The sequence below is a fragment of the Cervus elaphus genome, chromosome 16 (genome assembly GCF_910594005.1).
Source record: "Cervus elaphus chromosome 16, mCerEla1.1, whole genome shotgun sequence".
Lineage (NCBI taxonomy): Eukaryota > Metazoa > Chordata > Mammalia > Artiodactyla > Cervidae > Cervus > Cervus elaphus.
This window is the reverse complement of record NC_057830.1, coordinates 13,257,259-13,271,600: the sequence shown is the minus strand read 5'-3', so window position 1 is coordinate 13,271,600 and position 14,342 is coordinate 13,257,259. Positions and strand designations below refer to the sequence as shown.

The window sequence follows — 14,342 nt, the reverse complement described above, 5'->3', positions numbered from 1 at the left end:
AGTCTTTCCAGAATACCAGACAATCTGTTTTAAAAAGGGAAACATTATCTCAGTGTGTGTGGGGGGAGGAGGCATTCATGCCAGATACTCACAAGGCAGTACATCTTTATATCGGTTTTTGTCTAGATTTTGAGGCAGCTTTGCAAACGTGATGGCCAAACCGGGCTTCTTTCTATAGAGTTGCTATATGACAAACAGGGAAGTGAAAAAAAAAAATTGCAAAACACAGCTATGAAGAGTGTGAAAACATGCTCTAACAGTAAAGTTTACCATTCACAGCAGCAAAATCTTAACATTTAATAGTGATTTTATATATTAAGAGAAAAATCTTCCCAGTAAGAAATTCTACAACCCCAAGAGAAACTGACTAAATTTTTCAATATATATGGATTTTTTTTTTTTAACATGAGACTCTTGGGGGAAAAAAGTCATAGGAAGGCGTGTGAGTCACAGATAATGGATCACAGTAAGTAAAACTTCACCTTCATGACAATTATTTGACAAGAGCTAAAAGCAAGTAGAGGGAAAAAAAAAGAGTTCTGACTAAAAATTAAATAGAAATCATTTACATTAGTCTAAAAACATTTACCTCCAATTTAATGGAGTGAACCACGTTCTTTGCCAAGAACAAGAGCACTTTCATTCATCATTTCAGAAGTATACCTCCACAGCAAAAACATTTATTTAAATACCTAGTAAACTTCAATTAAATATTCCTTTAAGGAGGTATGTCTCTATACATGCAATCACTGGCAAAAATTCAGTTAAAACCCTCACTGTGTATCTAGAAGCACATATTAGACACATTTGTACTGTACCTGACGTCATGTTAACAACAGCTCTAGGAAAGGTATTAATAGTATTCTTACTTTGCAAGCAAGAGGCACAGATGAAAAGCTTGGCTCAAGATTACAAATGAGAGGCTGAACTCAGATCTGACTCTAATGCTTGAGCTTTTCTCTTTGAAAAAGGAAGAAAGATAGCGCTAAGTCGTGTCTGACTCTTGCAACCCTATGGAGTGTAGCCTGCCAGGCTCCTCTGTCCATGGGATTTTCCAGGAAAGAATACTGGAGCTTTCCATTTCCTTCTCCAGGGGATCTTCCTGATCCAGGGATGGAACCCGAGTCTCGTCTCCTGCATTAGCAGATGGGCTCTTTACTAGCTGGGCCACCAGAGAAGCCCTAAGACACATCTATTCCTTCCCAAAGTTTCCTCCTGCCCTTTTGAGTTCTCTTTTCTATACAACTGTATCTGCCATTTCAAACTAGAGTGTGAAACAATATTCACCGGTGGTTTTAGTTAACTTTGTGGGAATTCTAAAAGTTTTTTTTTTTTTCCCAGTGTTGGAAGTGATTTTTTGCAGAAAATTTGACAAATTCAGACTAATATAAACAAAAAAGATTATCAATAACTTCACAACCCTGAGAGGTCCCTTTTCATCTATTTTATGTTTTTCATGCACACATGTATACAAATGTATGTAATTATATGTGCAACTACACATAATACACAGATACATTACTTTTTTGAAAACAAAACATGAGACAACATATATTAGCACTTCCTATATTATGTTCTATGGAACCCAACTATTCTGGAAAAAACTATACTAGGTGGTGCTTGAAATAAGTTTCAAGGTCAAGGAAATTTAGGTAATACTATAAGTCATCTTATATTCTATGAATCTCTAACATGGCAAGTCCTGCAGTGCATAAGCTTATTTAATTCTGATTAGAGCGTTTCTCAAGCTAACTTGGCCATGGAGGATCTCATGTCTCAGAAGAAGTGTTCTGGGAACTATCACCATAATTTTGAAGGCTGTTTCTCTACTTATTATATAATGTCTAGTTTCCTGTGTCATTTAAATACTTGAAATATTCTCTATATACATGATTCCAGCTGGCTCAACAATCTATAAGTTTTCAAAGTTTAACTTTTATTCCACTTCTTGATTAAACTGTTTTTAATTTTTTACTATCAAATATTCCCAGGAACAGAATTACTGAATTAAAGCATATTTTTGAGGATATATATACACACACACACATATGTATATATATAGTGGAGTTGTCCTACAGGGGAATATGAGATTGGTTAGTTTGCCAAATTGCAGCCAGCATCAATTAAAATGTGTTTGCAGTCTGAATAGAGACACAGAATAATGTCTTTCCCTGTATATTTATGCATATTTTATATTTTTTATTTTATAAACCAGCTTTGTTGGTCTGTTTCATTTTTTTACTCCATTTAGTTCTTTTATTAAACAAACTGCACAAGAGGCAATTAGCAGAGAGATTTTTGGTAATGATAATTATGTCTCATACATTTACCAAATGTTCAGAATTTCCGGTATTTCCCTAAGCTCAAATATTAATCATCTTTACAATTTCAGCTCCTAACAATCAAGTAGCCACTGAGCAACTTCTTAGATGTCTACGAGCTCTAATGGACTCTCCAGGCTCCTTCTAGAAATACATTCGTGATTTATTAGAAGTTTTGGTTTGATTCCGGGAGAAGGAGAATATCTGAGTCAGTCAATTCCCCTAAATGTCATTTTGGTTCTAACTAACTTCATAGAAGTGAAATCTAATTGAGTGAATATAATCAGTAATACTAACCTGGAGGCAGGAAGTTTTTCTTTTCCAAATAACAAAAATGTAAATGTAATCAACTTGAGATGGTTTAGTGGAAAAGCATAGATCTAACAAAGGGCTTTAACTGCAACAAGTTTATGAAGTATCTCAGCAGTAAGTAAGTGCTGATAAAATCATAGAGTATTAAAGCAAAATAAAAAATAAAGTACTATAGAACTATCTGTAAAACTTTAAATGTGCACACCCTGGGCTTTACTTGACAGAAGTGCATTAAGATACATATCAAAGAAATTTATCTGCATCAGGATATTTTCTTATTAGTAGACAACTGGAAACAGCCTGAATATTTCCTAATAGGGAGAAGTGTCAACTTAAATTATGAGAGTCATACCACAAATTACGTGCATATAGAATAAGATGGACTAAAAGTACAGATTTAAAAGGATATCCACTCATCTATTTAAGTGAAAAAAGGAAGTGGCAGAATAACATAGTGATGATCCCATTTCTATACATAGCAGTATATGTACAATGTGTGTACAACGTATGTATGTACACTTACATACGTGTGTGTATAAAATATATTTGCATGAGCAATAGAACAAGTACGGAAGGATACACATCAAATTGTTACTTGTTAATTATAACAGAAAGAAGCTAAAGGAGATTTCTGAATTACTTGAATCATTACAATGTGAATTTTTAAAAATTTAAATGAAATAAGAGCTACAACAAAAGAAATTTACATATAAAACTAAAAAATTTTTTTACAAAAAATTGGGTGAGCAAAGCTAAGTTTTTGGGGTTTTTTTGGCCTTTAGAAGGATTGACGATGCACTCATTTTTTTTTTTCAATTATTTTTATTAGTTGGAGGCTAATTACTTCGCAACATTGCAGTGGGTTTTGTCATACATTGACATGAATCAGCCATGATGCACTCATTTTTATGCCTGCCTTGCCAAGGCTAATACTGAACACTCTTCCCACTGGATTGCTTCAGTCCTATTCACACAGTTTCTGAAGGAGTTAGCAATTGGTTTTCCAGTTCTTTTAATTTACTGACTCTTCTCCAGACTTTGCAAGCTGTGTGGCAGGCTGGGTGTGAACACACTGCCCAGAGGAAGAGTGGTCCAGAGTGGACAGTGATGTGTTGGAAACACAGGTATGTCTTTCTGGAAGAATCAGGGATGGGAGAAAATGAGCTGAAGACTATTAGGCAGAACTTGAGACATGGCTCTTTCAAGAACTACTCATTGGACAGACAGTTTGTTTTGTTCATTCTTGGGCTAAAGGTATGCGAAGCAGGCAAGAACTGCCAGTCATCAAGATCCCTTCAACTCTGCCCTAAAATGAGAGCAGTCAGGCGGCTGAGGAAGGTCATAGGCCTTATGTAAGACCACTTATTTTATTAAAATCTTAATTTTCATGTCCTCAAGTGCTTTGTTCTCATCATTATCAGGGCGTACTTCTATGTGTTAGTTTCTCAGTCATGTCTGACTCTTTGCAACCCCATGGACTGTAGCCCGCCAGGCTCCTCTGTCAATGGAATTCTCCAGGCAAGAATACTGTGGTGGGTTGCCATTCCCTTCTCCAGGGCTCTTCCTGAGCCCGGGATCAAGCCTGAGGACCCTGCATTGCAGACAGATTCTTTACCATCTGAGCCACCAGGATCTAGTTCTGAGCAGTTGTGAAACTGAGGGTGAATTGTAAGATCAGCCGAGAGGGTTTGCTATGGAACAGCTGTATTTAAAGTATCGCATCACTGGCTCTGGCCTTCAAAGACAGAAAACTGAACACTGGGGGCTAGAGAAGACCAGCGTGGTTTGCGTGGGCTGGATAAGATATCAGTTTTCCAGTTTAAACATTTCTCCTTTGAAAAGATCATCTAAAAGCAGAGAGAGAAAGAGCATCACGATATGACGCTGAGCTCCTCAGACTTCTGGTCCAACCAAAGATATGAAACCTGCTCACACCCCTCAGATAAAGGCCCTGGATACCCCACTTGGCTCCAACCAGCACATGCTGGCAAGGCTGGGCACAGTGGAAGCAAGTGCCCCATCAACTGTACTCTGTACGTACCACACCAGACCAAGAGGGAATTCCCGCTGGAATTCCTGAAGGCTGACAACCTGAGGAGGAGGAAGAAAAAAAGAAAAGACCAAAAAGAGAAGGGAGTTGAAGGGACAATGGGCAAGGAGAGCAAACGGTGGAAAGAGACTCCCTTTCATGCCCTTGGCAATGACCCAGGGTCCAATGCACTGCAATGACTTTCCAGACAGTCACATACTGTGCTTTCTGTACCAAGTGCTAAACTGTGGTCTCCATGCCCTAGGCCAGCGTGCGCAATAAAAATGTGTAGCATGGCAGAATGACGGGGTCTGCTGCTCTGAACAAAATGATGAGAGGTGGCTTAGTGGCAGGTAACTAGGCTAAGGGTGGCCCCTTTTCATGAAGGCCTTGAGAGGTGATTCTCCACTTTGCAGACATAAGAACACTTCTCCGCTCAGCAACAGCTCACCCACACTGGGGACTTTCATCGTTCCCGTACCTGACCCGGTCAGAGGGCCAGGACACCGCCTTGGGGGGGACTCAAGAGTCTCTCCCTACCTTCCTGTAAAGGTTTGGCGAAATGAACTGATGCTGTTGCTGGCCATCTGGGGACTTTCAAGAGTGCAACTTCAGATCCCAGTCCCAAATGCAGGTCCCAGTGCTGGCAGACACAAGCATTCTTACAAGATTCTTATTCTTTCACAGGGAAATCCTTGGCAATGAGCTGGGATGGCAACTCCTTTAACTGGGTCCCTGGCACTTGAAAGGTAAAGGCTACACATGTGTTCACTCCAAAGCCTACAGTCTGTTCCTTATATTCCATAGATGTTGTACTTGATAATGTTTGCCTTTCTTAGAACAAAAATCTGGAAGATCAAAAAGAGCTTTTTGGTGTGAGTTTCAATCTTGAAGGTATACCTACATGTGTTAAGTCTTCAGCTGTTTTTGTTCTTCCAAATCAACTTTACAATGATCACAGCAACCAGTAAGTAGTAAGTCACCTGTTTTGACAGTAATGGATGTTTCTTCTAATGGGTAATGTAGGAGCAGGTTCAGGGAAAACAGTGGTCAGAAGAGATAAAAAGATGGCATCTGGTTTTGGTAAAGAGGGAAGATGCTGATGTGGGAGAGGCAGGGGTCTCCCAAGTCTGGCATGACCTTTGATGGAGCTCTGTAGACACTCCTCCAACTCATCAGTCCTGGGAGGTGGGAGGACAGATGTTTCTCATTTTCTATTAATTGCATCCCACAAATCTCCAAAGAGGGTGCAAGGCCACTGTGTGAGGATGGGCATGAGGGGCCTTCGTGTGCTGGGAAGTTGGTTCTCAAAGGACAGTTCGCATCATCACTTAGCTCTTATCCAGGGTTGACTATACTGAATGCATTCCCTCTCCCTTGCCTACACAGAAAGCTCAACTCAGGGGAAAAAGCATGAAATGAGCCACAGGTTACTCAGGAAGGAGTGACCCTGGGGCTGAGTCAATGAGTTCCTTAGAGGAGGAAAGCGTCCTAGAGGTGGTAATAGATTTGGGACTTGTGAACCCCAAGTCTGGGCTCCTTTACGTGAGAGACAGAGGAATGCTGTAACTCGGCCGCACACAGAATTGAGGCAGTTTGAGGCTGGTGATCAATGCTGGCAAATGGGTCACAAGGAATGGCTCACACTGCGTGGTTCCTGAAGACAAGAGCTCCCGATGGAGGCTGGGTGGAGAACTGGGTCACCCCTGGTGAGTTCTGACAATGGGCTTTCAACACAGATGCTAACCCCAGCTCTATCTCTGAGCAGCAGGCTGGCACTGGGAGAGTCCTGCAGCCACAGAGCCCTGTTCTCTCCACTTACAGAAGGAGTGATCCCAATAATTCTGCCCATATCTGTCTCACAGAACTGCTGAGAGAGTCAACTGGGACAACATATGTGAGACACACTTGGTGGATTCCAAAGTGCTATAGAAACGCTAATTATTAAGTGTGATTTTACTACAGCTGGAACCAAACGCTTTCTGGAACACATTTGTAATTGTTTACTGAAAGCCAAGGGAGGGACAGGGGAATTCCATTAATGAAAAATGCTTCAAAGCAAGCTGTTCTGAAAACCAGCCTGTTATCATTGCAAAAGGGATTCCATACACAGCCGAGATCCCCCGGGGCAGGTCCTTTATGCCAGGGAGAGGGTGGCAAGGGCACCTGCTAGGAACCAGGCCCTGCTTCTTGCTCTCAGACACAGCATCCAACAGTCAAGCTGCCACCTGCCGGCAGCACTGGAAGAGGAGCAGGTGGGGAAACAGAATAGCCAAGGCTCTGGAGTCAGACAGCACTGGTTCCCACTTCTCGTATGGATGGGGCGGGTTCTTTAGACTTTATTTACACATGATAACAGCTGTTACTTTTTATTGCGCCCTGACCATGTGGCAGACAACACATTAAGTATTTATCTCATCTTAACCCTTACAACTAGCCCATGACAGTTTCAGGTGAACACTGAAGGGACTTAGGCACATATATACATGTTTCCATTCTCCCCCAAACTCCCCTCCCATCCAGGCTGCCACATAACAGATGGGGAAGTAGAGGCCACAGAGGTTAAGGGACGTGCCTGAGGTCACACAGGAAGCAAGTGGTAGAGTCAGGATTTAAAGTCTTCTCAACTCCATGTGGCTAGACAGCATTTCAGATCTTTCTTAGCTCTGATATCATGCTATTCTAACAACTCTCATGTGGAGACAGCAATTATATAAGGGGATTCCCGGGTGGCTCAGTGGTAACATGAATCTGCCTGCCGATGCAGAAACACTGGTTTGATCCCTGGGTCAGGAAGATTCTCGGGAAGAGGAAATGGCAACCCACTCTAGTATTCCTGCCTGGGAAATCCCATGGACAGAGGAGCATGGCAGGGCTATAGTCCATGGGGTTGCAGAGTCAGACAGGACTGAGCAATTGAGCACACACACATGTAACTACATAAAGGTTCTACAGCTGTTAAGAGAACAAGTTCTATGAGTTTAACCTGCCTGGGCTCCAATCAGGCTGTGCCATTTACTGTGAGAGAACCTCTCCAAGACTCTGATCCTTCATTCATACAAACTGTATAAATTATTCAATTTATACAAATTGTATAAATTAAACCACTTATACAACAGTGATAATGACAGCACCTACAGTGGGCTACTGGGAGATGATGCCTGTAAAGCCCTGGGCATATGGTAAAGGCACATTCAAGGTTTCCTTTTGCTTCCTCTGGTATTCCCCTCCTTCAGCAGTCGTGTAAGACCTCTGCCCCCACCTAGAGCAGTGGCTGTTAAATTGCGTTTCACAGCCTAGGATTCCTTAGTGGGCAATGTGGAGAGACTGAAAGGCAGGGCTCCATGGATCCCACTGGCTCCCTCAAAGAGCAGCTCTGCTGTTATTTGTTCCACATTTTGGAGTGCTGAAAAAGTTAATTTATTTAAAAAGAGGCTTTTCCTACTTAGTTTCTAGGAAGTGTTTTGATTAAACGAATGAAATGTGTACACACAAGAATTTAACTCTAAAAATTCTATGTTCTCCATTTCTTATTTCTTCTGTAGTCCGATTATAGGCTCTAAAGGCAGGACTTAGGATGGGCAGCGGTGGGGCCGTGGTTCTCGCACGATCTTACTCTCCCACCCTTAGGATCAGCTTGTGCATCAGAGCCGCATGGTGGTCTTGTTAAGAACCGGTACCCAGGCGCCCTCCCAGCGCTGACGGAGTAGCTGTGGGCTGAGGCTGTTTAACAATCTCCTCCGGCGAGACCCACACAGGTGGTCAGGGTGTCACCCTGTGAGAAATACTGCTCAAAACCACAGGGAGACAGGTGGGTGCTTCCTGCTAAAGCATTTATCATCTTCCTAATGAATTTCAATGAACATTATTGCTCAAGGAAAACCTCCTAGGGGAGTCTCACGTGGAAAACACGAGAGGGGAGGGGATTTTCCGGAGCACGGTTGAAGACCAGGCGCCATCTTTTTCCTCACCGAGGGCCCACAGCGCCTCCTTGTGGACAGTCTGATCAAAGAGGCCTGGTTCGGCCTGGGCGAAGAGCTTCCGTCACCTGGAGACATCGCCCAGGACTCCGGGAGTGTTGCTCACCTCAGGGAGGATTGTTTGCCTACCTGACCCCAGGAGCTTCGTCTGCGACCATCCTGGGATACCCTCCCCTCCACACTTCACCCCATCCACCCTCTATTATTGCTACATCTTATCCTAGAGGGCCTCCTGGAAACCTCTCACCTCCAGTTCCTACAGAACATACGTTCTGTGGAATGAAACCTTGGCCTTTAGCTGCTTCTGGGACTCATGATACATCCCCACCAATATGCCAAAATTAAGACTGTAAGCATCTTGGGGCCAGAAATCCCCCTTCTCCTTCCCTGACTGTGTTCCTGATCTAGCATTTGGCACATGATAAATACCTAATACACACTCGCTGGATGAATGAACGGACGACTCCAAAGTGCCATTCCCCTTTGATGTTTCCTTCCAATTCCCTGCCAACAGAATAAAACTGGTATGTTCTGGCTTTTAAGTGCTCCTTGTTTTAAGTGTTTAAAGCTGAGTCGCTTTGCTATGCACATGAAACTATTACAACTATTAATAGGCTAAAATTTCAATATAAAATAAAGTTAAAAAAAAAATCAAGACACATCACCCTCCTGCCCAAAAACCTGAGTTTTAGTGTTTAAAATGTCTGTCTCAATTTTGAGGTTTCTGCAATGCAAAGAGTCTACAATTTTTTTCTTTTAAAAGTCTTAAGCCTTCCTAGCCTCCTGCAGGCCACTAGAAAAAAGTTATCTTTGTATTAGTATATATTTAGTATATGTTCATCAATCCTATCTAAGTAATCATACTCTTCCTGCCCTTTTATCCTGATTTCAACTTATTTTTTTGTCTATATTATCTGTCAAGGGTGTTAAGTTCAAAATTCCCTATTGATTTTTTGGGTGGGGTCAATTCACCTTTCACTTGTGGGTTTTACTTTCTACTGTTGTTCAATACACATTGCTCTAATAATGTATTTTATTTACATTCTATTTCTTACCCCATTATAAAATAAACCTCTCTCTCACTCAAGACTCTCTGCTTTGCAGCTTTCTTGTTTGATATTCACATTACTTAGGTTTTCCTAAATCAATATGCAATCATAAACATTTGACAAATTCCCTAGTTTTGCTTCTGTGACTCTTCCCTTTATATGGCTTTCTAATAAACAATGCAGTGCAGACTTCGGCTTTTGAATCTGACCTGAGACTCTGCTAATTCATGAATCCAGACTGTGTATGTTGTCATTAATCATGATCAACTGTCTTTCATTGGCCTACTTTATGCTTTCTCTGATCTCTTCTGATATCTTTCACTGCATGAACTACTCTGTCTTCTACCACTTTTAAAAAATGTGGAAGATAAATACATTCTATTTATATTCTGTTAGTGGTCAGTAAAACTGACTTGAAAACCCAGTTTCCTCGAGTCCTACTTTATTTTGCAGAGTCTCTGCGTGTGCCTTTGGTCAACAACCTCAATCCCACGAGCAGAGGTCTCTCCTGGGGAGGGAAGACGGGGTCTGACTTTGATCTCCCCTCGTGTCCCCGTGGTTCCGGGGGACTTGAGAAGCCCAGCCCCTGCGCCCTCACGGGATGGTACCAAGTGCTCCAAATTACAGCGTGCCTTGTGGGGTCAGGGCCCGGCTCCTCCGCCAGCCCTCTGCGCTCGCCCACGCGGCCTCTCCACCACCTTCGACTGCCAGTGTTCTGAGCTTTTGTGTTGGCAGCTAAACATGCTCAGAGTCCCACCTCCTCTGTTTCTGACACATTTCTCCATGACTACTGATTGTTACTAGAACAGGAAGGGGAGGCAGAGTTCAGGCATGGGCCATGGCCCCCAGCCGCCCCGCCCTGGCTTTCTCCCGGAGGCCCTGAGCCCCTCAGGGGTCCCTCGATGAGTCCGGCCGCCTGGTCACGACTTGGGGGACCCTGCAGCCATCGGGCAGCCCACCGAGGCCCTGGGGGTCTCCTACCTCAAACTGGATCAGCACCGTCCCGCTTTCGAGGCCCTTCTTTAGCTGCTCCATGGACCCCTCCAGCGTGTCGCCCCCCTCCGGACACACGGGGAAGATGGCCTCTGGGAAGAGCTGGTTCAGTTCATCTTCAGATTTGATATCAGCAAACGAATGGACGGCTGCAGTGGACGAGAAAGGGGGTGTCGGGGTTGCCCAGCCATGCACAGGGGATCGGTTTCCTCCCCCCAAATTACACTTGTGACACCTGAATACAGACGGTTTAAAACATCTTATTAAATGATTAAGCACATGGTAATCATTTTCACCAAAGATACTACTTCCCGTTGAATGATTCAATATGTGCTAATTATACAAAATGACATACTAATCTTTCTGGTTAGCCTTAAATGATGGTGTTTAGGACTCAAGAGGCTTCTGTCAGAGGTAAGAGGAAGGAACACATTGAAGAGAACACATCTTCTCCCTTTGCCTCCTCTGACCTGGTTGTTATTCTTTCCTTCTCAGGTGCCCTGCATTAGTTTCCTTCAAACAGGCACTTTCCCAGGAAGCTGGTATGGGGTCTGGTGCTGTCCACATCCCCACCCCAGAGCTTGGTCAGTTCACCTCTAACTCAAGGCTCTTGTTAGCTGGGAGGCTCTGGGGTAGACATCTCTGAGCTTCTTCTTCAGAATTCTCCCTTCATGTCAGACTCGATACGGGTGAAAACCAACAGAACACCTCCTCCCCCCCACCACGCACACCACTTCCGCAGCCTCACATGCCTTTCTGTCCACCATCACTTCAGACTTTGGGATCATCTCTGAATGCTCCCTTTTGACCCAGAAAGAAAAGTCACTCCCTTACCCCAGAGCCTTCAGTGACTCTCTACTGCCTTCAAGGTGAGAGGAAATAAGGAACAACTTTTATATTTTCCCACACAGTTGAACTGAATCCTCACGGTGCTAACCAGTATTCCCACCTTATTTACTTATTTATTCCCATTTTACAGGCTCACAGGCCAAAGAGTTGTCCAAGGTGACCCAGCCTGTCAGGGTGGGACCCGGGAATTCAGTCTACATGTCTGACCCTAACGGGCACATTCGTTTCACTGATCAACAGAAGCTCCGATTTTTTACTGATTTTCATGGGTTCTGTCACATGTGCTACTCTCTCTGTTACTATTATTTTTCTTTCAATCAATTCTTTTCTTTAATTTAAATATTTTAAAAATGAACTTATCATGACAGTTATAGAAAACCTGTGGCACTGATCTTGCAACTCCACTAGTCTACAAACATCTCTGTTCCTCACCTCAAACAGGTGCCAGCCCCTTGCCATGGGTCAGTGGAGGATGCCCACCGCGGCCTGGCCAGAGTGCTCTGATGCCACTTCCCCTCCCCCTCCCCCAAGACGCTGCCCTTTATCGGCCAGCACGTCACCTGGCACATCACATGATGGACAGGCTTGCTTCCAGCTGCTGGCCTCCTTCCTTCTCTACCATCACATGGCCTTATCAGACTCACAGCAACTTACTTAACCTCTCTGTGACTGTTAGCCTCATTCGAGGATAAGAATACCAACCTTATGAGATCATTGTGAGAATGGAAGAGGATAATTATGTAAAGCGATTAACCCCACGCAGGCACTTCACTGGGGCTGCACAGAGGTCCGCCACTGTCACCAGTGAACCTACTATGTGTCCAGGGTGGAGCTGGGTTTGGTGAGATGGGTGGTGGGAGGAGCTGGGTTAGGGGGCTGGAGAGATTCGGGAGGACCTCACAGAGAAGGCGGGATGAGCGCTGGCACTGGGAGTTTTAGTGGGAACAGAGGGGTGTGTCGGGGGTGTGGGCTGTGCCAATGACTGTGAGTCCAGATGGAGATGCAGGGCCAGGGCCCGAGTCACGTGCTTCATTTACCTTCAGTGTCTGAAAGCTGGGAAGGAGGATTCGAGGACTGGGCTTCCTGCTTTATAACAACAACAACACTAACAGTAGCGGTATTAACAGAGGATGCCCTTCCGACGCCCACCAAGAACCGGGCAGCGTTTTTGACACTTTCCAGTATGAGCCTCATTTTATCTTCTCAGGAACCCCGAGAGGTAGCGACTATGTCATCCTCATTTTACATTAGAGGAAACTGAAACTTAGCCTGGGTAAGAAATCTGCTCAAAGTCCCGGAACCCAGGAGGAGGCAGACTTAGAACAGCCTTGAGGCAGCCAGGCTCCGGCCCCATTCTGCTAAAGCCTCTCTCCAACGAAATCAAATGCACATGAATGAAATATAACCCGATCCTTTGAGAAAGGGTTGAAAATGCAAATGCAGGCAGAGGCAGGCAGCTAAGAGGGCTGCATGAAGGGGGCTGAGATGGACTTGCAAGGAATAGGGGAGAGGAATGTCATGTCTTGTATTAAAGGTGGGGGTGGGGGGGGGTGCTGCCTACCTGCAAAGGACTGGCCATGAGGGGCGGGGCCCTGTGGGGCCAAATCTCCACATTTTTCAAGTGAGAAGTCAGCCATCAGGTTGCTCCCCATCAGGGGAAAGTTCTTGATTTTCCAATGTTGGCTATGGGCACAACATCTTGAAACCAAGGAACGGGCCCGAGAAGGCCCTCTTCGCTAAGGCTCCTCTCCCTCGGGGGCTGTTACCTTTCCTCCTGATCACCAGGGCCAGCTCCCGCGTGTGTGACTCCCGGCTGGCTTTGATGAACATTACCACTTGGTCATGGGTGTGTTCTGAGATGTCCCGGCCGTTGATTAGCACGATTTGATCCCCTTCGTTCAGCTTAGGAATGCAGGTGTCTGCCTGCACGCAGGGCAAGAGCGAGTTTTTTTCGTTACCATAACATAATCCTCAAGGGGAGAACCTGATGCTTTCTGAGCCTGGACACTGGAGACCATGACCAGGTTCTGCCTTTCTCCCCCCGGCATTACCGCCTTTATTTTTATTTCAGCCACTGCTATGTTGACATGGTAGCTAGTGGTGGGATTTAAAGAAGTGTTGCTCAAAAACCTATATTACGAATGAAACATTTCAGAATAAAGTGAAAAAAAGGGCTGAGGCCATTTCTCTATGGCAGCCAAGCTTCACTTATTACAGTAATGTAGAATGATTCTACTGCCTCTACCTTCTGTTTTTCCAGGTGCATTGTTAGAAAATGATTTGTCAGCTAAAAGCAAGTATCTAGCTATCTTGTGATGGAGAAAGCCTTTGCAAGCATAACCCCCAAGGCACAAACCGTTACGGACAAGAAGCCATGCAACTGATGGAAAGGCTTCTTAACTCATAGAGGCCGTAAGCAGTAAGAAAAAGGAAACGACAAGCTTAAAGAGTACTTAAGAGTAAAACCCCCAAACGGGTCCCTTTCTTAGGAGGTACAGGGACTCTTTGGTGCTCAATGCTTAATAAAAAGCAAGTCATCCCCTAGATGCCTAGAGGCCCAGGCAGAGGGCTGAGGATGGGGGGTGGGGTGGAGGAAGAGGCATAAGGCTCACGAGCCCACTTAGAGCTTGTGGAACAGCAAACGCTATGCCCCAGTTGCCTTCTTTCGAGCTGGACTTCTACACTTAAACGTGCCTCCCAATCACCTGGGGATCTGGTTAAATATGCAGATTCTGGTCCAGATGGTCTGGGGTGGGGTACGAGAATCTGCATTTCTAGTAAGCTTCCCAAGGGATGCTGGTGCTGCAGC

General features: G+C 44.4%; 1 protein-coding gene across 4 annotated transcripts in view; it reads right to left on the bottom strand.

The window, feature by feature from the left end:
* PTPN3 (protein tyrosine phosphatase non-receptor type 3) overlaps nt 1-14,342 on the bottom strand; it is a 152,290-nt gene that overhangs the window by 17,295 nt on the left and 120,653 nt on the right. For all 4 annotated transcript variants that reach the window (XM_043927402.1, XM_043927404.1, XM_043927403.1 and 1 more), the window contains 3 exons: nt 13,300-13,456; nt 10,673-10,833; nt 93-183 (listed from right to left, as the gene is read on the bottom strand). In XM_043927402.1, coding sequence (XP_043783337.1) covers nt 93-183; nt 10,673-10,833; nt 13,300-13,456 — 409 coding nt within the window. The remainder of the gene's footprint in view (nt 1-92; nt 184-10,672; nt 10,834-13,299; nt 13,457-14,342) is intronic.